General features: G+C 39.8%; 1 protein-coding gene across 5 annotated transcripts in view; it reads left to right on the plus strand.

Moving 5' to 3' along the window:
- The window catches only part of GLRA2 (glycine receptor alpha 2), a 121,583-nt gene that overhangs the window by 87,852 nt on the left and 6,243 nt on the right, over positions 1-27,488 (plus strand). For 3 of the 5 annotated variants that reach the window (XM_058045178.1, XM_058045177.1, XM_058045181.1), the window contains exons 8-9: positions 4,853-5,002; positions 6,752-6,871. In XM_058045178.1, the coding sequence (XP_057901161.1) occupies positions 4,853-5,002; positions 6,752-6,871 (270 nt within the window). The remainder of the gene's footprint in view (positions 1-4,852; positions 5,003-6,751; positions 6,872-27,488) is intronic. The other 2 variants (XM_058045180.1, XM_058045179.1) reach the window with 1 other exon arrangement.

Below are 27,488 nucleotides of genomic sequence, written 5' to 3' on the forward strand. Positions count from 1 at the left end.
TGGATGAATAGTTTATTCACTAAAAAAAAGAAGGCAATTTTGAGTGGCTGGAACAACTTGTGAATCCCTGCTGAACAAGGTGGACACTTTCATATGGAATCTGAATAACAGAAGGAGGGTAGTAGTGTTTTTTTCACCCCGTTTAAATTAAACATTTATTGTTTCTTGTTTTGTTTTGAAAATTGCCCACTTTTGATTTAAAAAGTAACTTTTGTTTCAGTTTTGATTTAAAATGATACTTTGTTCTATTTCCACCTTTCCAGTCTGCAAAATTCTTTGGAACCTTTTTCTCCAAGAGTTTATTTTAAGGCATGGGAGAAGTTAATTTCAAATTGTAAGATTTCACGGTAGCTGAAAATTTTATTCTTTAAAAAACCTTTTTATTCTTTAAAAAACCTTTTATTCTTTAAAAAACTTTATTCTTTAAAAAAACTTTAAAAATTTGATTCTAAAAAAACCCAAAATATGGCATTGTGTAAAAACAGAGGTTTGTTGCTTCATATCACAAGTAAAAGCTATTTTTTCATAAGATTCTACCTACCAAAAGAAGTGAATATATGTTTTTTAACAGAAACTGCGTACTTTTCACTGCATTTGGAAGGTATTTTCACAGTGCAGAACCCTGGGAGTGGATGGATGTGTCTTTATTTCCATTTTACACTCGTTTGACAGAATCAGAGAGTTAAAGCAGTTGTCTGGATTCTCATGAGACTGGCATTGCAGCAAAAACAGAGCTCACATTTGGGTTGATTCAAAAATGTCAACAAATGACAGCTGCTGAGCTGCAGGACCCATGGCCATGTTTTCCCCTGGATCCTCTCCACAAAGGCATTCTTCATTCTGCTGGTGACACACGAGAGCTCTGGGAGAGTCACGGTGACAAAATAAAAACAGTTTGAGAAGCGAAGGTTTAATCCCCTCAAGTCCTTCACCAACAGAGGGATTCTCCTTGTACTTTCATTTCCAGGAACTTCACTGGGGCCAGTGATGCTACAGCAGTGTATGAGGAACAAGCTGGTCTTTTTTTATCCAGTGGGCATGGCCAAATAACAAATGAGGAAAATTAGGAAGGGAAAGAAGCAGCTTTGTCACATTTACTATACTTAGCCTTGCCATACTTGGCCCTTGATGCAGACAGCTCTAATTCGGAAAAAGTTCCCTCATTAGCTGGCCCTAAAACATTTACAAAGCATCTGAATAATTGATACAATTTATGGTTTTATTGGTGGGAGCCATTAAATCCCCTCCTCCCAAACAGCATTAGGGAGGAAGCTTGGCAACATGCAGTAAAAAATGGAGCAGCTATTTAAAGAAAGTAAAGGACAAGAAAATCTTATTGGGCTTTCTGAACATGATAACACTGAACAAGGCAGAGTTTCAAATATCCACTTCTAAAAGTATTTTATAGTAAATGCAGCCAGTGTAATGTCAATGTTACAGGCTTTTCAATGGAAGTTTTACAAGGTCTGCCTTTGAAACAACCTCACTTATTTTTTATTTTATGCATGCTAACTTAATAATGTCAACTTGGAATTTGTATTGGTGCTGGATTCTGTGCTGCAAGTGAAATTATGGGAAAGGTAGCAAGTGCTTAGGTAACTGTCTCTATTACATAAGGCTCATGTGGGGTAATTTCTGTTATTCTGCTCTGCTCTGATTAGTTTTACATCAAGGTACTGGCTAACAGAGATAAGTTATAGGTTTCATCTAGCCAAAGTTAGCGTATATCAAATACACATGTATACCTGAAATAGCCTTCCAAAACTCCAGTCTTGGTCAAAAAGGAGAGACTGGCATTTTTTAGGGTACAGTTTATTTGACTATAGTCAAACATCTGTGTTCCACTTAAAAGAATTTTGTCCTAAAATTGCTTGTTTCTTAGCATTAGTTGAAAAAAATCCCCACATGTACATAGTGCTTTTTAAGGTAGTCTGCACTGTCCTACCAGTACCCAGCAGTGAGCATGGAGCATGGACATGGTAGTTAAGGAAGCTGGAGAGAGAGTACTGTCTGATGAGTCCTTATCAAAGCCAAGCTATAAGCCTTTAAGTTGAACAAGCATAGGAGTTCTAATGGTTTACTATGATCTGGGGGGAAATCCCCTAGCTGATAATGTTGGTTTTGAGTTTGATGGAAGAACCTGCCTGAGCAATGGATGTGTCTAGGCTTTCATGATTTACTCAGTTTTGCAGACTCCAGGTTCTATGAGCATGTCAGAAAATTCCATAGGATTTTAGGCTTTGAGCAGCACAATTCTGTATATACTGGAGGTTCATAGGTGAGCTACATAAATTGATTTGAAAACAAAGGTGCCAGCTTTTACTCATTGCAGGATTTTACTGTTTATTTATTTTTAATATGGTGCTGGAAGCAATTGCTTTCTGTTTTCTTATTTAAAGCTGTGCCATGGTGTGGCCCTGGCCAAACAATTGAACAAGCTACGTATCTGCCAAGGATATCGTGATTCTCTGATTCCAGCCCAGCGGGCTGCAGTTAAAATAATCCAGCTGGCTCAGCAGCTATGGGGCTACACATTTATGGTAGCACAGTATAAATGGCAGGACTACTAACTCAGGGCTTCCTTTATCATTTTGCCTTCCCTGCTTTAGGCCCACCAGGACAGGATTTGCACAGTCAGAAATGCTGATTCTTCTGACTTCAGTTCCCCGTATTGTGCTGTTTCTGACAGCACAGTCCAGCTGTTTATTCATGTTTAATACATCTCCTAAGGGTGTTTGTAAAGGAAACAAACTACCCCTTCAAGGAAAGCAGCAAACAACCAAATCTCAGCTGCATTTTACACAAATTACAGTGACTTGATTCCTGCTGTGCCTCAGCCTGTGGCACAGAGCGTCTGGGACACTGTCGAGTTTTCTCTGGTTTTCACAGCTGCTCAGTAAAGACGTAACTTGTACAATTTTTGATATGTGAGGGAGTGAGCTACATACCTGCTGTGTATCTAATTGAAAAGCACAGATTCATGGTGTCACCTCAGCCTGTGCGAGCTGCATGGTGGGCAGCGCCACGTGGAGCTGCACTATTGCTGCTGAAAGGCGTGTTCCTCTGATGCAGGCTGAATAACAGTGCTTGGCTCCTCTAAAATGCCATTCTCAATGTTCAGGGTCTGCAGGATGAAGCTCTGTATTCTTTCTGTTGTGCTTTAAATGGCAGTTCCTCTGCTCATACTGCTTGCTGAAGCACATAGCGGAGTAGACTCCATTTGACATTAACAAAAGCTCTTTTATGGACTTTTTGAAAAATGATGCTATTCAAGCAGATGGCAAATAGGAGCAAAACCTATTTGCACCTAGAGGTACAGTTTACACCTAGAGGTGTGATTCCTTCCATCACAGAATGGTTGCCCAGCCAAAAGAGTGAGGTCATTTTGAATGCAAAAGGACAGAAGTGGAGTTTTCCAAGGTGGAGATTTGGTCTCCTTAACATGAGAGTCAGGAACACAACATCCTTTTCTGCTGCCTTTTCAGACCACTACAAGTTTTGGCTGCAATGAAATGTTTTGCCTGCAGGTTATTATCTAAATGTTTATAATATTTCGGGTTTAGGTACAGTCCATTTTGCTCATCTTGATTCATCTCTATGGGGGTGCCATGGGTCTCTGTCAAACTGAGGTGACCTCGAGTATCTGAGGCATCTCCAGGGCACTGGTTAATGTGTGATACTGAAGCTTTGTGCTCTGCTGAATTAGCAAATGGATGTTAGGTACCTAATGTGTCAATTTGTGATGCTGTTATTTAGACAACTATGTAAAGCCCTGGGTGCCTCTGCCTACAGAGGTGTTCTAAGCTCCTCCTTACAGACATGAAGAAGAAGAAACTCTATTTGGGTGTTATTAATCTCATTGTAGAGAAGACATGTAAAACAGTTCAAATACCTTGCATCCTAGATATGCCCATTTTTCTTCATTCCTTGATTTATTTATGTCAAAGCAATTTATGCAACTAGCTCACATGTACATTGTAGACATTAAGTCAGATCATTGTAATTCCACTCAGGAGGTAATACCTGATAAACAAAAGAGACAACCTGCTGTTACCTAATCATAAGATCTCTGCTTAAAAACCGCAAGACTACAAAGAAAGGCAGAGACCAAACACCTATGGAGAATGTACCTTTGATATGCATAGTGTGTAGCTCATTAATTGGCTACTGTTTGGCCCAATGTGGGTAATATGATAAACATCTTGTGACATTGCAGTGCTGTCATATATCTGATTTTACTGTGGACCAGTTAATTCAAATCAGAATGGATTTTTACTAGAACAGAGGCAGCTGTTTGAGTATTTTTAGTAGATAATATCTATGAAGATTTATTTTTCTTATAGAGATGTTGGGTAAAGGTATCAAGCAACTAGGATGGAATATTTAATTGGTAAAGTTGTATCAGCCCAATAGAATACCCTGAGTTTACTTTGAGGTTGTGGATACCAAATATAGCTAATTAAGCATTATGGTATAAAAATTTAAAAAGGTGAAACCTATAAACTTTCTACAATTGTTTTTCAGTAGGTTTTTTATCATATCTTGTATTTGTATTCCATTTTCCAAACTTTGATTGTGACTCTAAGAACACTTGTATTTTCTTAAAGTAACCCTGATTTTTCTCTAAAGGCAATAGCTCATTTGTGCATTCTTTGTGAACACTCATTTTCATTAATAGTTCAATTATGTATTTTTTTATCAGCCAATGAGTTAACAAATCAAAACACAGAACAAGAAAAACCCACCTCATGGAACTCATGCTGTGCAAAAATGTGTTTATTTTTTTCACGTCTATATCTTCAGCTTAGGAAGTAGTTTGAGATATAACATGCTGTGTCCTATTTCTTTCTAGGTCTCCTATGTTAAAGCCATCGACATTTGGATGGCTGTGTGTCTTCTCTTTGTCTTTGCTGCTTTGCTGGAATATGCAGCAGTCAACTTTGTTTCACGGCAGCACAAAGAATTCCTGAGGCTTCGGAGAAGGCAAAGAAGACAAAACAAGGTACAGCTGCTCTTTACCTGGGGGAGCTGAATGTGCCCTGACTGCCCTGCTAATCTGCAGCTGATTTCCTATCTCACTTCTTTCCCTTGCAGGAGAGCCTTTTTCTAAACTTTCCTTTTGAGTGATTTACTCCTCGATAAAGGGTTCGTAATTGGCTGCTGAGTTTATTTGCAGTATATTAAGTTATTGACAAATGTCAGTAATTGGTCATCAATTCCAAGAATTTTCTTCCCTTCATGCAACTGCTGAGGCAGCTGGACCTCTACAAATACTGTGCTACTACATGGCACCATCTGTTGGATGTAATGACATAATAGAGGAATGATATTATCCAGGTGTGCTGTCACCAGAACATGCCTGAGATCTGTCTTTTCTAGTGCTGCCCTAACTATGCTAAAATGGGAGATTCCCTAGGATAGCCCATTGCAATGATTTGCAGTTCTGCCCTCACTTTTACACCACCAGCAGCTGGTGTCTTTCCCAGCTGAAACCAGGAAACATGGACATTTTAAAAAAGGAGAAGGATTAGGAGAATTTCCTCTTGGGCTTCTGTCATTTCACAGTTTGCCTCTGATGCAAACTTCAAATTTTCTCTTTGTGAGTGTCATTATCACAGAATTTTATGCCAGTGACTGACATGTAGAAGAGGGGATTGTAACCTAGATGTCAGTCTAGAAATAATTTTGGGAAGACTGTCCATCTGTCCTGGGTTGTTTTGTTGGGTTTTTTCCCATTAAATGGGAAGACAAGAGTAGACATTAAATTGAATTTTATTCGAGTCATGATCATTCCCATGTCTAGAGAATCTGGAACTGTAAACTCTACATATATATTTGTTAGGTGAAGTAAATATTTGCTTGAGCTGCACGAGTGCTTCAAGCCACAAATAATGGTTTCCTTTACAAGAGGGATGACAACAATGGCACAGGGCATTTGTGTTTTGACAGGTCTGTCCAATAAATGTTCTGTAGCTAATGTAATATTTGATGGATACTCTGGGAAGAAAGCTGCTCTCTAGTTTAATATTATTGTCAGATGAATTGAGATTCCAGTGAAGATTAGATTACAGGAGAGAGCAGAGCTGCTTGCCTGTCTACAGGCCACACGCACTGCCACTGGAAGCCTTTGTTTTCAATCCCAGCATGGCAGCAGCAGAAGCTTCTGTATGGCATCTGTAATTTCATTTTTGGATGCAAGATCTGTTTTTGTGAACAAGTAGCCGTCCTTGGTAAGTAACAATATCCAGTGACATTACTCAAGTTTATGAGATTTCAGTAGTAGTCATTCATCTGCTTCGAAAGCTATTATTTTGGTGACTGTGAAAAGAAAGTTATTTAAAACCAAATCAGCAGAAGACTTGTGTTTATCCTAAGCCTCATGGTGCACAGATTCTTTGCAAAATAGGTAACCGCATAATTAAATACAAGGAAATATGCAGCTGAGTAAGCGAGACCTATCCATTTACATAGGCTTGCTTTTTTCCTATGAATCTGGTTGCGCAAATTTCAAAATAGGGAATGTTACTAAGGCCTCTTTAGGAGGTATTTTCTGCACCTCTGTACTTGATTTTGTCTCTCACGATTTTCTCAGTTTATTTTGCCTTGAAAGTGATTCTCGTTGTTTTGCATGATGGTCTTCTCTAACCAAGCCATTCTTCTCTTTGCCTGTTGTGTGTGTGTGTGTCGTCATGCTGCTGCTGTGGTATTCCCATTCTTGCTGCTGCTATCTATGCTGACACTCTGGGGACAGGCACAGACTGTGGCTGTTGGGAATGAGAGCGTTGAGTCCGTGCGGCGCATGAATGGCTTGCGGAGCAAAGAGTCATCAGCTTACGGGACAGTGAATCAGATCGGCAATTCAAGTTTGAGGGTAAAGCTGTAGTGAGAAAGAGAAAACAAGAGAGATTTAGTATGTGTGATGATGCCATAAATCAGCAAAATGGACCATTTTGATTGGCATCACTAGTAGTCTCTTGCATTCTCTTTGCTAAATGCCCCCACAAAATACACAGTGCTGTCCCCAGCATGAACAGCGGTTTCATGTTGTACATTCTTATGGCCCACCCTTATGCTTGCTTTTCACTGTGGCTGGGCTATGCCACCCCTATTCCAAACCTCTTGAGGAAAGTGCATGCATATTCAGCAGCTTGGTCCTGTGTAAAGATAGAGTGAATGGGGTGGGGGGAGAGGGCCATAGGAAATGCCTTGAGACAGTAAATCCCACATTGTGTCATCTTTCAGATGAGCGTGTTCCAACAGAATGTGGTATGTATAACAAAATGCATTTTTCTTGCTGCGGTATTTACTCCTGAACTGTCAACCTGCAGCCTTCCTCATCATGATGTCCCAAGCTCTGCTTAGTGGAGTATGAATAGCTATGAATGAAAAAAGTATTTCCTTGGTTTCTTTTTATTTGCTTGGAGAAGAGCCATGAAGTTAAAATCTTTTACACCGTGAAACGTAGCAGATCAAAAGCAATATGATAGCAGCTGATGCATCCAGATCAGGGGTGAGTTGTGGAGGCAATAAAATCAATGATGGAGAAAGAAACAAACTTACTGTGCAGCTCACTGCTTGCTACTAGTGGCTGAGGAATGAAATGTGTTCATTTAAATAAAATGGGACTGGGGTTTTAATCTTTCAGGACTTGATTTCCCAGAACAAAAACATTGTCTGAGATACTCTTGAGCTGTAAAGGGCTTCCAACTTTGATCAAGCTCTGTGAAGTCATGTTATTATAAAATGCAGATGAATTCAGCGAATTTTGTACACTGTAAAGGGACTTAGTAGCTTCCAAAATCAAAGCAAAACTCACAGTTCATATTACGCAGCAAAATTAAGATGGAGGGTTTACAATGCAATAAATAATTTGCTTTCAGAGCTACAACATCAAGCAGCAGAAGAGAGACTTACTTTCTGGATACTTTCTATTGTACTTTCTAATAATATTTACATATATACAAAAACTGAGTATAAAAAGAAGAAAAAATCAGGGGTTCTCTAGGAGATATGACCAGTATTAGTATGCTGCCATGAAAAGCTGATGCATACAGCTACAAAAGAAGTCCAAGTAAGTACTCAGTGCTGCATATCTCACCAATTACAAAGTGCTGGTAGTTCAGCTAAAGTTTGTGTAAGTTGTGGGTATCCCCTCCTTTAGGGAAGCTTGCAGAAACCTCTCCTCTCCTTTAGAATGTTGTGCATTACACAGACAGCCAGGGAGGTTCTCAGAGGGGCCGTGTCGCCGCAGTGCCTTTGCTGCAGAGCCCTAAGAGCTGGAGCTGCTCTGGTATTGTTTTCCCCTGGAGAACTCCCATCACATAACTGATGCACACTTGAGAGGTCAACAGAGGAGATGTAGCAAGGCAGAGGTTTCTGGAGCAATGCTGCCATGGTTGCAGTTTTCTGCTCAAGAGAAGGATGTTTGTGCACAGAAGAGAACATAGGAGCAGAGCCTGTGGTGCCACAAGGAGCCTCACAGGCAGGGAACTTGGTTTGTTGAGGTATTGCTCACTGAACCAAAGCTTGTGTTGAATGCAAATGTGAAAGTCGTAGTCAAGAGCAGAAAGTGTAAGAGTGTGGTTGAGTATCTACACTGCATCACTCAGTGCTAATCTAGGGAGAGGAAAAAGGTGCTGAAGCACACCTAGCCTTGATTCCGGGATTTGCAGCTTCATCTACAGGACAAGAAAATACCTGTTCTCAGTTTTGTAAGCCTGTATCTCTGGCACTGCTTTTGTCATTGTCTGCGCTGGGACTTGCTCTTCTTAGTGCTGCAACCCTCAGACCAGTTAGTCTGAGCAGACATCTTAAGAGACCATCAAATCTCCTAAATCAAGCATCAGATTGTTAATGTTTTTCTAGGAAAAGTCTGGGTTGTATTGTTGTAATACAATTGTCCAGAAATTGTATTACAGGTGAACCATTTGAAAAGACAGCTTTATCAGGACTTGTTGGCATCTTCCAAACACACAAAATCCCATTATCCTCAGGTTATCAGTGCTTCACTTTGTGTTCCCCATACAGTTTCTCTTGAAGGAAGCATTCAAAGTTTGTCCTAAAGGTTCATGTAGTCTTTCTGCTCAAGTTAAATACATCCAGAAGTCAAAATAAACTTGTATTCAATACTTGATTGCTGAGAGAAATAATTGCCTATTTCTTCTATATCATGGGACAATAGAGAGAGTACAGGCTGTAGAAGCCAGGAGTCTAATGGTACTGGGGATGTAGTAAAGTTGCATAATATTAAAATCTAAATTTTTATGGTGCCAGATCACTTGAAAAAAAAAACCTTATTTTTAAAATACAATTTTTAATAATTAAACATTATTTCTTAGTTTTCAAAATGATGGATTTCCAGGGAAGCAGAACTCTTTACTCAGGTTCAATCATTTCTTTTTGAAAACAATAATTATTATTTTATATGATCAGTAGTCAAAATGAGTCACAGTACACTAGTATTCACATTATCATCTCAAAGATAACTTCCTAAATTACATGTGTGATGGTCACCAGTGTGACCAAGACTAGGGGTTAAGTTTGGGACGATTAGTGTTAAAAGCAATACGTTCTAGCTTGAATGAAGAACTGTGCAGCAGGAAGATGTGACAGGTTTAATCCCATGCGCAGGGAGCACAGAGCAATACAAATAACAATGCTGCAACCAAGGGGGCTCATATGCATGCAGATTAGCAAAAGGGTCACAAATGGTGTTTTGAAATGAAAGAGCTGGGACTGGGACTAAGTGTGATACAGAAGCAAAGGATAACTCTCCAAGCAAAGCTGGAAGAACCTGGTTGAATTCTTCAGAGCATTGTTGGCCTTGGATGGAGCTGCCAGTGGTGAAGCAAGTACCACAAGTGCCCAAACAAAGTCACTGAGATAGTACAGTATTTCTACCTTTCAGCAGTACAAGAGATATGCATTGAGCAGCACCAGCTTCTACAGACCATCTCTATCATTTTAATCGTACTGAAATCCCTCTGTCAGATCCCCAAATAATTTTCTATCGTTTTCTAGACTTGCCCCTAGAAAAAAAGTCAGTGCCTTCAGCCTTGCTTTGCCTTTAAAGCACTTGGCACGGCTGTCCCTGGTGGGAATGTTCTCCTGCTGTCGCCGTGCGCAGCGCGTTCGGCGGGAGGATGTGTGCGTGCGCGTTATGTAAGGTGCTGCATCATGTGAATAATGGAAGCGCTCAAGGAAAGCCCTTTTGCTGAGCTATTTTTGGTACTCGCTGAACAAGCTCAAACACACGAGTTTCATTGTGAAAAATAGGAATCTGAGTCTGAATGGCTCTTTCTCTCTCTCTCTCTCTCTCACATCTTGCTTACTTAATGGATAAAGCTCATGTATCTTCTGCTGTAGATAAACACCCTCAAGATACTGTGGTTACTTTTATTTCTCCAGGGCAATTGCATTAGTGCTTTAATGTAACTGTGCAGATAAAAATCCAGTAGAGGATAAGCACAAAAAAATTATCATTTAGCTTGAAGTTATAGTCCCACATACAACTACAGAGAATATTTAGCTGTAGTTAAACAATAGACACAATTTGCTGCATCATGTTGCCATGTCACTTTGTGGCTCGTCTGAATGTCCTTTTCTGTCTTTTTATATTGAGCATGAATAAGCTAAGAATGGCCCTATTTAATATCAGTGGAAGTATCTGTATTGTTTATAAAATGGACATACCTCACGTACTTTAAACATTTAAAAACCCCGTCATCTCAAATTTGAAAATTATCTTGATATAAATCCTTAGTCCAGCTCTAGGCACAAATCTAGAGACATGAGTACCCAAAGAAAGAGCAAACCTGTAAAAAAAAAAACAATTCATCCATGGGGGTGATATCCAAGCAATGGATCAAAAAATTCTAATAAGAGCAGTTAGACCAGATGGAGAGCCTAAGTTTACTGGAAATGTAGATTTTTCGGTGAAAAGCAAACACAGACAAAGAAACAGTGGAAGAGAAAAATTTGGTTTCATAGTGTCCTGTTTACAAGGGTAAATGAAAGTGAAATGGAAGCTTTTCCCTCCCATACTGGAGAAAGGAAGGTTAAAAATTCTAAACAAATTACTGTGTTTTGTCTATTTTATTGCATCAGACACAAAAAGATGATGGACTGTGGTGGGGTGGATTTTTGCCCCAAACCAAGAAACAGAAGAGAAAATGGATTGCATTTCAGAATTCTCTTTCTCTTGCATTTCAAGGGAGAGAATTCTGAAAACCAAATAAAAAACCATGAAACATTCTGTAATAACAGGCAGACCAATTTATGGAACATGTCATACCAGTTCCTGAGAAAGTCACAAACATCTAAACAATAATTGAAGTGGGTAGAGTGATAGTTCACAAGCTGGAGTAATGGATTCCAGGTACCAGAGTAGAAGAAAAACCAGGAGAACAAAATCAGGAGGAAAAAAATAGAATTTCTGGGGGGAAAAACCCCAAACAAACAGCATCAAACCACAAAGAAGCCACAGCAAAGAAAAACAAAGCAAAACAAACAAACAAGAAAAGAAACACACAGAAAATGAGAACAAGAAAATAGAAAATCATGGCTAATCTAGAAAGGGTGGAAACCAGAGAAGTGGGTAACTGGTGGGCAGAAGGTAAGGCTGCAGAATGATGAATTTTTATACCCAGTGAACTGATCAGAGGTACAACAAGTGGTACTCTGTGGGGCAGGGGACAGATATTGGAGCTGTAGGGATCATGCATGGCACCAAAACAGCAAGCAGGACATGATGCAGTATAATAACTCACATTGCCCAGCTTGCAAATACTTAAAAAAATTATTCCTTATGGTTAAATAGGATAGGAACAGGACATAAGCTGCAGGACAGCAATATTACAGTACTTCCAGTCTGGGGTGATGAAGTGACTGTGTGCTGTACCACATGGGACAGGTAGGGCTGGAAAAGTCAGGAGTACTGGATAAAGTTTTTTCTTGCTTGCTCAGTAGTGGAACTTTGCTTTAGAAACTCTGAGTCCTCTCTTGTACCTGCCCAGCATGCAGTGGCTGAGAGGATCAGCTCTGAACTGACAAGCCTTAGAGACTGAAGTTTGCACTTCACTCAAGTTTGTCCTGTTAGTAACTCCTGAACAGCAGGAGACACACCAAAAATGAACTCTGCAGTTTTCCAGCTCATGAAAGGTACTCTCCAGCTGGGTGCAAATGTCTTATTTCTTATTATACCTAGGGAAGAGTGCAAACTGAAAATAGGGCAAAGGAAGTTAGAAAGAGACAGGAAATGTTCTTATTTTTGAAGCTTTAAAGGAACAAGTGGCTTTTCAAGAACCATCTGCCACAGGCACCAGATTTTTGTTTTCCAGATTATTTTAGGAAATGGTGATTCTTTCATTGGATGTGTTCTGGCCCACCTCATATCACTCCAGACAGAGAGTGAAAAGCCATCACAATCCAAAGATATAGGCTTAGGCAGCACAGGAGACAACTTCACCCCCAAACTTTGTTCTTTCATTGTAGGTAGCTTGACTCTTTCCATGCCCAGATTCAGCACCCAGTAAGGCCTTGTTGTCAGGTTTCTCACTGCTGTGATGGCCAGGTCCTCATTCCAATGGAGGAAGTGAAGGCACCACGATGGGAGCAGTTTCTGATCCATCATTGCCAGGGGTCTGTCGTGATGCCTCATATCAGTTCTGAGTTCTGACCCAAGCCTCATTTTCAACAGCAAAAAAAAAATTTCAGTGTTAGTAAATATAAATTAGTATTTCTACAAGAGAGTGAAGGGGTTGAGCAGTTAGAGCCAAGCACAATGCAGGCTGAGAATGCCAGCATTCTGTACCCATGTATTCCCACCCTCACCAGCAGCCCTGCTCACCCTGTGGATCTCCAGAGCATACTACACCAGTTGTATCAAATTACATGGAAACTGGTGAGATGGGCAAGTGTTCAGTAGGATCCATGAAATGCATATTTACATCTGACCCAATTAATCCCCTTCTCCACAGGGGATAGAAGCTGCTATTTGAATGTAATTAATTGTGAAGCATTCTGTAATGATGTTGTCCAAATGGCATTGTTCAAAACCAAATTGTATTAACCAGGCTGCTGAAAGCTCATTCTCTCTCAAGTCTGAAAAACTTCATGGGTTCCAGTAAAATCCAGTTTTTACAGTACTTTTAAAAAAGTGATATTGAAACCATTTATTTCTCCACCTTTCTTTTTTTTTCCTGGGGGAAACAGCCTTGTTTATAGTCATTCCTGTTCAAGTTGACAGCTTTTCTTATGGCAAACTGATCACTCAGAGCCTGATTCTGACACATGTGGCTTGATTTAATGATCAGATGTGTTTATTCCTCTTGATCCACTGCTGGAGAAAGATGCTATTTACTACAATATGATAACTTGTACTTGGGTATTTCTCTTGTGGCCTGATATTTTAATTTGGTTGTTTGTTTATTTGTTTGGTTTTTTGTTGGTGGTTTTTGTGGATTTTGTTTTTCTTTGGGTATTTTTTTTTGGTGGGGGATAACACTGATCTTGCACTGCATGTTACTGGGAGTAGATGGATAGGATAGGTGAGGAAGGAGATTTTCTTTTCTACAACATGAGGAGGGGGCTAGGGGTAGTTGAACTGGAAGGAATTAACACCTTGAAACCCTATATATCCTGAGCACTTGTTGCTGAATCTTGCCAGAGTCCTCACAAAGACTCATTTCGAGTGGGGAGCACCTGAAAACTCCATGCCAAGCCAAACCATAAAAGTTTACTCACTTCCACTCTCTGTGAACTCCCAGTGTTATCTCAGAGCTGTCCACTGTCTCTTCCAATACTCAACATCTTCACTATAGAATGATCAATGTCAAGAAGGACTTATTATTGAAAAGCTCCATTTTCCATTGGCTGCATGAATGTATCTGGCATACTGAGCACGTCAGAGTGTTTTTAGCTCCTGGAGAAACAGATTGGAAAGGTCAGAAAATGCTGCTGTGTTTTCCAATGCACATGAGATGCCAGAAGTCCAGAATCCTACCTGTGAATTTCTGCACTGATCTTGCAACTTCTCTCTGAGCAAGGGCATAACTCTTAAAGTCATTTAATTTCTAATTTTTATATGTAATTTTTCATACAGATACTGCGTGTGCATTTGTACATACAAATAATCCACCTGCATAAGTGCAAGTTTTTCACCAAGGGTCCAAGGTTTTTTCTCTGCAGTAACATGACAAGATTCTTAGGAGGCATGACACCTTTGCTTTCATGCTTCACCTCATTCTCTTTAAATGGTTCCTCATGTGTGTTGTGATATAACCCTTTCTGCTAGTCATGTGGAAGTGCTCTGCCTGTGACTCATTCCCTTTTCTGTTAAACCTTCCCAAGCCTGCTGGTGGTAAACTTGCTTTCAGGTTCTCTGTAATCTTCATCTGTCAAAATAATAGCTACTTTAGAATAGAAATCACAAACTCTGTTCATTAGAGATTATCTGAGTTGCACACGTGTGAGACCTTGCACACCATTCTAGTAAAGAAAGTTGTGCATTTCCTCTTCAGGATGTAAAGTCTTACAGGCATCTGCAAGTAGCAGCCTTGACACACGCTAGCACAAAGTTTATGAAATTTATCTATCGGTTGTCTGTTAACTTATGCCAGCTTTCTTTTTGACTTCCTCAGTGGGATCAGGCACCAAGTCCACTCACTTGCACCATCAGCAGAATTTTCATCTTCTAGGCTTTTTTTGTGTGCTGATCCTCACAGGAAGAGAAATTCTAGCAAGTCTAATAGAGCATGATGCCACTACAGGCTGGTGAGATAGAGAGAACTTGTGCATCACAGGATGCTGTTTTACAGCCCTTGATAACCTGTCTGTAAGTCCTTCAAGGTGCTAATGCTCTTTTTTTCACCATTACAAACCTAGTTAGATGAATTAAGAGGTATTTGTCTGGTGCAAGTGTTTCATTGTGTGTCCAGAATGGGTGGGGTATACACCAATGAGTGGATAATCAAATCTTCTGAAAAATCACTATGTGCTCTTGTTCAGTGGCTTTCCTGCCCTGCTAATAGACTTTATGTGTTTTACTTATAACCTTCCAGTGGCTCTTGCAGAAGACAGTGGCCTTTCTTTCAAGATTTGCAAGTTCTGGCCCCATCCTTTCTGGAGGAATAGAGGCAAATTATGCACCTATTTCACTGCAGTTTCCTTGTTTGACCATAATGACAGCTGATCTTCCATCAGACAGGTCCCTCCTGAGGTACAAAAATCTACCTCCAAGACATTTATTTTGGAACAAACACGTGTATGTGTGCATGTGTGTGTGTGTGTCCAAGACCAAAATGCAGAAGTGGCATAACTTATTTTAGATACTATTCACCCTCCATTAGCTTTACACTGTATTTCCCACAGAGGTCTCTGGATTTGTTTTGTGCCTGTCTACTTAGTAATTGTCAGTTTTCCCATATATTGGCATATCCTGCCATGCCCAGGCTTCAGTTCTCCTGAATTTATTAATTCTGGTTCTTCTTTTGAGCATCTTACATTTGGGTATCATGCTTCTCGCTCCAGGTAGCCTCACCAATATTTCTAGCTATGAATTCTCAAGCAAAATTAAAGAGGATTAGGGTTTTTAAAATTTATCTGTTACTTTCAAAATTATTGCTCCATATAGCTTCTTTTTTAATTACTTCTCATCTGTTTCCTACCAAGCATGAGCTTAGATGCTTGTCCTCATTTGCAAAGATGTTTTTTGGATTTTCAACCTACTCACTGTGTTTTTCATGTAGCATTTGTTTTCAGCTCTAACTTCTAGCTAGCAACAGTCTAATTTCTTATCATGGACCCCATAAAACTGGATTCCTATCAGAAATAAGATATATCTTTATTATAGATTATTTTTTTTAATGCTTATAAACACTTGTTTTAGCAATGCCTATGGAAAGGCATAACATTGAATTTAGATTCTTATTTTCAGGTTTACATCTTAGGAAAAATGGATTGTCACCTTTTCAATCTTAACATGCAGCATTACAGTCATAAAATGAAAGGATTTGGTTGGAACATTTATTTGTGTCATTATCCAGACTTTCGAGTTAAATAACCAGTGTAGAATTGAAATTCATGAGGCAGTTGTTCAGCAGCTGGCCACATCTCTGTGCTGTGGGAAGCTCCATCTGGAGATCACAAACTCCAAGAAGGTTGTCCTGTGTTGGGCCAGGGCATCTGTCCTTGATGCATCCTCCTGGGCTCCAGGACTTTGCAGCTCAAGGACTTTCCAAACCAGAGGTGGTATTTTTGTGATGAGCAGCCTTTGCTATTTATGGATAGAGCAGTCAGTTCAATGTGATGATTCATGAATTATTAAAATACTTTTTTAAAACTTGCTATGAGTTGTTCATATGAGGTCTGCATCACTTGTGGGACTAGGAGTCTGTATGGCCACTGGAGCCAATGGGAGTGCAGGCTGGAGGGAAAAGGGTATTGGAAGCGGAGGAAGATCTGGTGTGAGGTGAATCCAAAGATAGAAATGACCAAAGCTCTGTGTTAGATGAAAGCAAACAGGATGACTAATGGTTTTGCAAACTGTAGTGCATATCCACAGTGTTTGGTGGGTATTTGTCACGAGCAAAACAACCCTGAGTTCAGTGACTGTGCCTGCAAGGAGGGCAGGGTTGAAAGACAAAGGAGGGGAGGCAGTTTTGCTAGTTTTCTTTCCTTATCTGATGTATTTCTGTTTGCACAATTACACAAACAGCAGCAGGAACAAAGTCAGCACATTTAGGGATTTAGAACAAGACAATTTCTTTCTGCCATTTCAGGTTTCTTAGATGGTAGCTGGGGGGTGACTGGTGGTCCTTAGCCCATGAAAAGAAGAAAAAACAATGGGGAAAACAAGATTATTTGCTCTCATAATTAAAAACATTTTAAAAGGAAATCATTAAACACTAAGTCAGCGCTGCTGTTCCAAACTTTCACCTTGGCTTTAGACTTTATTTAAAAGCAATTGATTATCTAGCTGTTGCAGTTCTCTTTTAAAATGTCTTTGAGAACTGACATTTTGTTCCTTATCTTGAAGATGTCCTAGATTTGTCTGTCATGAACTCTAATGGAGTCAGTTTTATATTTTTTCTAACGGGTTGGTCTTTTATTATGCTGCACTTACTGTTACCTGTGCTAAATGTTCATGGAATGGAGACACAAAATGTACTTTTTTCATAGGGACCAGACAGGAGTGTGAAGAAAAAATAATAAAAAAGTCGAGAGAGAGTAGCTTTTTTCAGGCACAGAAAATGTTGTCTTGCTTCCTAAATGTAAATACTGCTTTTTTTTCAAGTTTGCACAAAGGATGTTTTTCCCCAAAGACATGACAGCTCTTTTAAGATGCTCTGGTGCTGTATGCTGCTGTTCTTTGACTTCTAGATACTGGGGATGCCTGTTTATGTTGCCTGTCTCTTATTTGCTCTTTGATCTTTGTTCACTTTCCCTTGCGGCTTATATTGTGTTATTTTGTTGTAAAAATAATCTATTTGAATTTTACTTCTTGATGCATGGAGACTGCTGCTTTTGTCACACTTCTCCGTACTGTTAGTGCTTTCCTCTTTGGTGAGTTCTCTTGTGAGTATTTGTGTAGCTGGGGTTGAATATCAGACTTATATCATGACAACAGATCTTTTTCACCAGATGCTGTATTTGAATCCAACAGCTGCTATTTCATGAATATTTTTTGAAGCCCATGTGAAGCTTAGTGATGTTTTTATTGCATGTGGCATCCCAGCCAGTGTTCTCAGCAGCTCACCCTTTTCCTGTCACTGCTGCATGTTCCTTGCTGCCACACCTGGCTCTTGTGAGTCTGTCCAACATTTGCCTCCTTTAGCTATGAAACATGAACCTCATTCTCCCATGGTGAGGTCTCATTCACCTGAGGGGAGATAGAAAGGCATTTAGCCAAAAGCACCACACCCCAGGGGTACAGGGGTGCCCAAAGGGTAATCAGTATGACATGGTGGGATGTAAATTTTGACCTTTCTTTTACCATAAGTCTTCCCTCCTTGCCTTCAATTTCAGAGTGAAGATGTCTTAGGAATTGGTACCATATGAATCTGGGGATCTTTTCTGCTGGCAGCTTTCAAGCCTTCGAAGCAAAGAGGCTTAGACTTTAGCCTCTTTGCATTTTTAAAGCTTTACAATTTAGAGGAAGCTGTTTGGCCTGGACAGTGATTGATTTCTATTCTATTCTTCAGACTACAAGCACAGAATTGTAGGATGGCAGGGAACAGGACCAGAAGAGCCCTTGAGAGCCAGCTGGCAAAACCAGCACCAGGCAATGCACTGGACAATTTACAGTTGCTGAAAATATTAATCAGTGCTGTTAAACATTCTTCTGTAATGTGCCCAGTATATCAGGAGTGAGTTTAAAAGAGATTTGTCAGGGATTGCTCCTAAGGGAGAGTGTGAGTTGAATTATATCTTTTTGTAGATGTGCTGACCCATAGTTGAGTATTTACAATTTACATCCTGTAATTCTCTTTGACTTGCAAGTACTTCTGGAGCAAAGGTGAGTAAAAAAGTCTCTGAACAATTTACCACTCTGGACAGAAATAGTAATAGGCTCTTTCTGTCCTAACAGTGTTTGCTTCCCCTTCCTTCTGCAGCAACACAGATTACAGCTGCAGATATGCTGCTGAAATATAGCTACACAGGTTTGTATTTTTTAACTCATGCCAACCTTCTACTGAGATGCCTGCTTTTTTGTTTGTGGGATCTCATTCTTTCTCAGCTGCCCTTCACCCTTTAGCCCCTTTTAGAGTCTGCCCGAGACTTTAACTTCTGTCTGGACTGAGGAAGCAATTTCTCAACATGTAGATGAAGAGCCAAGATTAATCCAATACTTATTTTGACAGAGATATATAACCTATAAATGCATTATACAGTCTAAAAACAACCTGCCTGAGCAATTAGCTCAGTAATCAGACATTTTAAAACAGTGGCAGAAGAGCAGAGCTATGGATTATGATGCACAATGATTTAGGTTATTTAATAGAAAGTATGCAGAATTTTAATTACAACCAGGAGATTTTACATTTGCTGCAAGTACTCCTGTGGGTTGCTAATGTGACAACCGTGGTATGATGAGGAGGGACCACATAAGGCAATACTTGAAACCTGGCAGACAGGAATACAGAGGCCATTTCATTTCAGGCCTGCAAGAGAGCACATTTCTGAAATGAATATGTGACAAGAGGAAAGTATTGGATTTCTGTGTGAGGAGCTGCCAAGTCAGACAAACAGCAGCCATGTATTATCTGTGATGGTGAAAAGATCACATCACTTGTAACCTTTGAAGCAACGGGGAAACCGAACGCGGCGTCATTTTAAAATGATCTAAGAGAGAACCCTCTCTTTCCCTCCCCTCCCTGGTTATATATAGCTGTTAGAGAGAGCCCTGCTGAGCAGAAAATGGAGCATATGATCAAGGGCAGTCCAGTGAGTCAATTTACTGACTAATACTGTAGATTATCATGTCAAATATATAGCATCAACAGTATGAGCAATAATGAAGCCTAGTTTATTTCTTTCCTGTAAATTGAAATCAAGATGTGATTGGAATTGTCACACCTTGGATATATGAGCCATATTCTCTTAATCACCCAAAACAAATTGCTTTATTCTTTATAGTGACTTGTATTTTAGGATCTATTCCAAAACTGGCAAGCTGAAACCATCTATTTAAATGTGTCAAGCACGTTTAAAATATCCTCTAGACCACTGTCCCCTTGGGTGATGGTTCACTGGTCTCACACTTTGAAATACCTGCTCCCTTCAGACACAAAGAAGGGAAAACTCAGCCTTAGTTGGGAAGGAATCATTCAGCACAGCACCATGCAGAGACACCCTAAATGAACTCCAGTATCAACAGCCAAACATCCAGCTGTGAAGCCAACACGTAAAAACACTCGTGGAAACCCCAGATGGCCGTTGAAGGGAGCCTTTCCTTGCCTGGTTTTCTATTTTCCTATGTCTCAGAGTGTCAGTGAGCAATTATGAGGGGGATATTGCCAATATTGTGCAGTCAATACTGGGTCAAACTGATCATTGCCTGAAGAGAAGTTACAGTTAAGCAACCTGCTAAAAATTCCACTCCAAACAGAAGGAATTATTTTAATCTAGCTGTACAATACCAGACTTACATTTTACTGGTTTCCAAGTCCAAGGTGAAAGTCTAATTGCCTTTGGGTCTGTCAAAATTTGAGTGGGAGCAAAAACTTAGGGAATTAACATTTGAATTGCAAATTAATGCCATTCCTTCGGGGTTAAGAATCATAATCAATGTTATTGATTTCCAAAGTCCTTTGTCTAAAAGATGAGTAACTGAAGAGGCTTTTATAAACTGTTTACTCACAATAACTCACAAAACCCAAATATTGCATTCTGTTAAGTATAATTTCCTGAAACTGGTGAGTAAACTTTTACAGAAATTAGCAGAGTGTTATAAATTTAGCACATATAAGGAAAAGCAGATGGTACTGCTGTGATTGGACATGTCATTGGAGTATTCCAGAGCATGCCAAGTCTTTAATCTCTTACTATTTGCATATACTACCACATTACTCAGTTTTCAGTAGAGTAGAACATGTGCTATGCACAAACAACAACCCTTTTTACTGAGCTCTAAACTTAGAATAAAAACAAAATTCCATTTGCTGGTTTTGCAGCACTCGTGATCATTTTCCAAAGCCTCCCAAAGGTTCCTGTTGCATATTCTGGTTGGTCAGAACAATGTCACAGATTGCTGCATGGACCCATGCAATTGGTGATCCTCAGCTTTCCCTGCCAGCAGTGGGACAGGCTGTGTGCCATGAGCAGTAGATCAAATGAGAAGCATCACATTTCAAAATGCTTTATGGTACTGTAAACTCTTTGAGCAGTTATCAACTCTGTGGATTTCCAAAAGCAGATTATTTCAATTAAAAACAAGCAAGCAAACAAACAAACAAACCCAACATCAAAACAAAACAAACAAACAACAACATCAACAAAACAAACAAACCCAACATCAACAAAAGAAAACAAAATCTAATTCCTGTCTATTCTTAAAACATAGAGTAACACCTCTCAGTTTAGAGATGGTCTTGACAAGGTGGAGTTCTACTTTTATGGCTTGCCTTTTCTTTGGAGGAAGATAATTTAGCTGCTAGGAGCAGAAGGGGCCACAGCAGATAGGACCAAAGGAAGGAACTGAATTTTGCGAGCAGAAGGTATGGGCCACATAAAAGGAAAACAGTGAGGATAAAAGCATCAAAGAGGAGGTAGGCAAAATCAGATCTGGGAGGCAAAATATGTCAGAGAAAAAAAGAGTTAAAAAGGAGTTTAAAAGAGAAGAGACAGTTGCAGAAATAAGGAGACAGGAAAGCAAAGGACCAAGAGTAGTTATCAAATTGCCTGTGTTTCACATTAGACCCCATTCAAAGACCCCATCCATGTTTCCAGCTCAGAGGACAACAAATCAGTTTAATGCCCACTCATTCTGACTGTTCAGTGTGTGTGATATCCTACTGTACAGAACGTAGGTTGTCACCAAACACCTCTTGTCTTCTCCTGCCTGGTACTTATGGAGCTCTTGGATGTTCAGTGAAGTGGAAATCTGAGCTGCCAGAGCTCCCTGTCTCTCAGGGTGCTCCTGCTTTGCTTTGTTCCTCGGCTTATTGGAATGTTTCCCAAATATCATCCTGGCCCTGGTGCCATTCCTTCTCAGCAGTGGAACCTCGAGGTCAGGAGGGTGTAGGCAGTCACAGTGAGTCCTGACCTCTTCCATGCACCTCATGACACGCTTCTCCAGAGCTCTGGCACTGCAAACACTGTTTTAGAATTACTCCAGGACATGATAGATGTAACATATAACATACATGTCTCAGGAAGGCTGCTGTCATAGCAAACCTTTACTTTTGTGTTATCCTTGTGAGCTGTCTTTTAGGTAAATTAACCAGGCATTTATTTTCCTGTTTTCCTTGATATTCTTGAACAAAACTTGAGTTCAGACAAGCATCTGAGATCTTCTCCCAAGAATACCTTTTCCAGTGCTACAGCCATGCTTCCACATTTCATGTGTTTGTACCTCAGTACTGGCTTCTCTCTTACACCGTTAAATCTCTTGTTTCAGGTTATCCTTGTATCACTTTTGCCAAGTAATAAAAGGCCATCACCAGGAGATCTGTTGCTTAGTTACTGGCCTGGCCAGATGGTCCTCCTGGAAAAATGTCAGCATCCCACCAAAGAGCCTATTATGGGCAGAGAGGATTGGGAAGGTTTAATGGCCATTGCCTGTGTGATCTGTATTCTTGCTCCTCAGAACTACTGCAGGGGAAAAGCTAGTGTAAAGTTAGCATTTTGAGAAGTTATTAAAAATTAATAATTAATAAATTCTCAGGAGAGTGCCCTTAATCTTAAAATAGAATAAAAATGTTCTCACTAGGTGAACTTGCCACTAGCTAATGCCTTCAGGGAATATATTAGAGGACTAGATTAAATAGTTGCCCACACCTATATGCAGGTACATCTATCTCCATGGATGGGTGCATGCACACTGTGTGTGTGTGTCTGTGTGTGTAATGCACAGTAAAGGAAAAACTATCAAACCCATTTAAAATGAAATATTATTTAATTTCCATTTTATGCATACTTCCAATGACCTTCTAGAATTTGTGGACTTATTACTTATCAGATGAGAAAAAAACACCTCAACAATTCCATGTAGAGATTGCACTGTCAAGTTGCTGTGGCATTGAGTGTCATTGATTTTTACCTAGTGATGAATGTTTATTTTCCTGAGAATAAATAACACCAGAATTTTATAGAGTAACCCTCACAGAAGCAAATAAAAAATGAAAATACAGAAGTCTATAAGTGTAGTAAATATCTAATACATTCAAACAGCCAAGATCTTTCTAAGATGCAACAATTTATTTTGGAAGCAAGTTTGAAGCGCAGATATCTGGCAATTTTTTTTTTTTTAAAGCCAATGATGCTTTCGGCTTGTACAAGAATAGCTAGAGAAATCCAGACGGAGATCTTGACTAAAAACAAGAAATAAATGATATGGAAAGCCAGAAAGGGTAACTTGTGTAATAGAAGATAAGGAAATGAAACCAACCCCAAAACATTATTTATTGGAAGCCTGGTATTAAGAACTGATAACTGGAAAAGAAAGGCTTATCCAACTTCAGGAACAAAAAACACCCAAAACCAAAAACAGTGAAAGAAACAAAATACCCCCCACAGCCTCCCCCGACTAAATTTATAAAATTTGCATGTGAACACTTTAAGATTATTCAAATATTCTTAACTATTTTTAGCTACAGAATTTAAATTATTAATGCAATTTGCAATATTTAATTCATTTTGTTCAGTATTTGCATGAATTAAATGCATGAATGTCTGAGAAAGCCCTGGTAAACTCTGCCTGCATTTGCTGGGGTTCATTCTGGGTGTTTGTCGTAGAAAATGGCTTGAAGGTGAGAGTGTGCCACCAGAAAGGAAAAAAACCCTTTCCTCTTCCTTCCCTTTGCCTGTCCTCTTCCTGTGCCCCTTCCTGGCACCGAGCAGGAGACCTCAGCAAGGGGTGGGGATGGCTCAGGCCCCAGCACTTCATCCCCACCCTGGCCCAGGCAGGGACAGCGCTGCAGGTGGGCTGCACATCACCCCAAGGATGAGACAATCAAAACCTGAGCCATGAAACATCCCAGCAATGTGTTGTTCTAGAGGGTAACCTGCAGGAATCCAATCATGAGTGCTGTTTATGGGCCCTGTGTGCACATTTATTTATTTTTTAATTATGACTGACAGACTAATGAGGTACTCTGAGATGGCACGGCCAGGGCACAGGAGCGGTCTAGCAAAGTCTCCTAGAATAAATACAGTTAAAGAAGAGAGCACTGAGAAATTTCACAAAGGTGTGATAAAAATAATCCTCCCCAATGTATTTAAATCTGCTTTGAGAAAAGGACCAGAGAACCTGACAGGAAAAGTCCTGTGTAGAGGGTAGCTCAGATATTTGTGACTGGAGTATTTGGGCAGGGGTGTCCCACATGTTGCTGTGGCAGTTCTCCCATGCCTGTCACCCACCTGGGGACACCTGTGGGATCTCAGCACCTCAGGACGGAGGTGCAGAGTGGCCGAGACCACCCTTGGGGGACTCGGGAGTCCTGGAATGTTGCCAGAAGTGTCTGGTGGCTGGACTTTGATCCTACACAGGAGACGACACCTGTATGAGGATGGGAGGATTTCACTGGGTGAATGGTGAAGGGATAAGTTAATTAGAGTGTAAAACACAGAGTTTAAGATTTCTGTACTGGGGGGTCTAAAGAAGTAAGATGGAGGAATTGGGGCGTGTCCTGTTCTTCTTCTTCTTCTTCTTGGCCTCCATCTTCTGTGGTGATGTTGGCACTTTGGGATTGGTTATTACTAAAAGTGCACTGGTTAATAAGGGTAAAAGGTATTGGGGAAAAAATGATAAATATTGTATATGTAATTTCGAGTATAAAGATAGGTGACCGCCCCGGGGGCTCGCAGTGTGCTCATGGCTGGCTGCTGAGCAGACCTCTGTCGGGCCAAGAGAAAATCTTTTAGATAAACAATTAATAAACACCGAGACCGAGAAAAGATCTGAAGTCTCTTCTCGTCCTTTGAAGCGCGGGCTGTCCAAGGCCACCCCGGGCCTTTCCAGGTCACCTAAACAGCCGAGAAACCGACAGACACCCTGTGCCCTTGTCCTGTGATATTGACCCTGCAGCAGGTTTCAGGGAGGGAGGGCACTGGAGTCTGAGGCTCAGGCTTCAACACTGCTAAAAGGAGGAAGGTGAGAGTCCGCTCATCTCTCCTGATGTAGACATCTTGCAGAAAGCAAGGGAAAATGGACTAAGTGAATTTTAGGTACAGTTCCATTGGTGTTTCAGGTTTTTGATCTTCTAAAATTTTAGCTGATGTAGTCTTGCTTTATATTGATGTGCCCATTAACAGCTATTTCATGTTCTAGCTGAAATAGTCACATATTTTAACACCAGCTTTGCATTTTACTCAGCCTTGCATGCAGACAGAATGAGCAGAAGTCAGTTGCCCTTTATCCAACAGATTTCTGGTCAGAGCAGATTATCCTTCAAATCTAGGTCACCAACATGTATTTGTCTGATGTAAAACAGAATAATGTGCCATTCCCACTGATAAAGTGGCCAGCCTCTTCTTTCTTTGGAGAGAGACTGGCAGAACTTACCCAAGAGCAGTCAAGTCTCCAGACTTTACTGTCCTGAGAGAATTTAATATCCAGTCAAATTATACCCGTATCTGAATATTTTAAGGCATAACTTTCACTTAAAATAAAAGGAAACAAGCAACCAAGACTGTGTCAGGAATCAATCTACTGGTGTTTTAGGAGGAATGACTCTATCATAACATTTATGGTGCTTTGCAAAACAGTAGTTCATCTGGTTCTCCCTCCCCTAAAATGAAAATATTCATTATATTATATATAAAACTTGAATTTGAATAGGACATTTTCATTAATTGTGTTTGCAAAATTTACAGACAGAAGCCATTCTTTACTGAAGAAAAAGCTTTAAAGCTTTCTGTTTTTTTTTTTTTCTAGCAAATCACTTATCCTTACCAACTGTATAATCTTTAATATTAAAGTAATTTTTGAAAATTTTTTATTCTACTTATAGATATTTCAGGGCAGGAAAATATTTTTGCTCACAACATGTTTAAATTATGTTACTCTTTCAGTTGGATAATGTTCAATTCCTACTTGAAAAGGGCGAAGCTGCATTAACTACCATTTCATTATTGCATTAACAACAGTTCACTTGCTGTTCTTACAGACTGTGTAAGTAAATCACTCATGCTTCAGAGACTTTTTTGCTGTTTATTGGAGACAGAACATACTACTAAACACAGGTTTCCAAAACAAGCCTAAATTTGTGCATTGGAAACCCTCAACAAAGACAACAATGACCAATTTCACTTCCATTAATTAAAATGCCTATTTATAATACAAGGTCTGTTTTACTTAGACTCCATAAGGCACGAGGGTTCAAATGAGAGCAAAGCAAACCTCAGTGAGCAGAAAAATCACTGCTAAGATAGGCAGGAACAGGGTGAACACCACTGTCATATGCAGGATGATGGGTCCTGATGGAATGTCATCTTGCACTAGTATTAGTCAGAGACTGTTTAGAGTTTTGATTAAACATCTTGATGAATATTTAGAAAAAAATATATTTAAACCAAATTCTGGAAAGTATTTGGTCTATAGTTTGGGCAGGATTGAAGTGAGAAGGTGACAATTTTACATCACCTTCTGCTCCTCTGAAGTCTGGATTAAGAAGGAGTGGGAATGACATCTGGCATAGGTGACATCCAGAGCTTTTCAGTCTGTAAGAAATCAGAGAAGCTTGTTAGCATCCTGTGGTATCATTTCCAAACATAGCTTTTCTAAGATGAGGAGATCTCATCTCTTTTCTTCTTCCTTATGCAAAATAAAAGGCCTTTGCCATCCTTGCAGCTCCTCTTTGTATTTTATATACTTCTGCTATGTCTTCAGTAGGATTTAGTGGCCAGAAATACCTCTAATGTCCAAAACCTGAATGCTCTGTGAGTAGATAAAATGGCAGAATGGCATTTTCTCTTTGTTTGCTCATTTCCTGACTGCTGTTTAGCAGAAGACTAATGTCAGAGTAATTTCCCAAACTCACAAACAAGGAAAAGAAAAAGCAACAACATTTTGAGGCCACTACCATCTATGTGTAATTATGGTTATCTTCTGCAATGCATTAAGTTGCCCTTATCAACTCTGTATTTCATTTACTGCTATTTTGTTACTTAGTTGCTCATCTTTTAGAATCCTTCTGGAAAGCCTGGTTTAGCTTTGTCTGCTTTGAATATCCTGTTTCACCTGTGTACCTCCCCTTGGGAACCTTTGTCCCAGCTTATTTATAACTCAGTTCCTTCTGAGTGCTTCTCACACTAAGAATCTCTTAGAGATCCCCTCCAGTGAATCCCCCAGTTATGAAATCGATCACTTACTCCTAAACTCCATTACTGCCTTTTAAACAGTTAATCTGTGAAAGGACCTTCCTTCTCATCTCCTCACAACTGAATTAAATTGAATTGAATTTTGTAAGAGGTTTCTGTGAGGAACCAAAGGGGATTTGAAAGTCCAAATGTGCTTCTCAGCTGAACTGTCTTTGTCCACATGCTCAGTGACTCCAGAGAACTGAAACCATGTAAGCTTGACTGCCTGCAAACCCACACCATGAATTATGTAAAGTATGAGAAATGGGAGGTGTCTCAAAGGCATAAAGATGATTTAAGAATGAAATCTCCAAAGATATTTTGGTGTCCACTCCCTAATGATTCCATTTTGCATTCAAGTCTGAATTGATTCTGGGCTTCCAACTTTGTGCTTATGAATACCAAAAGGAAAATTTCTCTGGTGTTCTCTATCCTATACCTAAAATTAATAATCCGTGTCCTTGAAATTT

Source organism: Melospiza georgiana, chromosome 2, assembly GCF_028018845.1.
Source record: "Melospiza georgiana isolate bMelGeo1 chromosome 2, bMelGeo1.pri, whole genome shotgun sequence".
Lineage (NCBI taxonomy): Eukaryota > Metazoa > Chordata > Aves > Passeriformes > Passerellidae > Melospiza > Melospiza georgiana.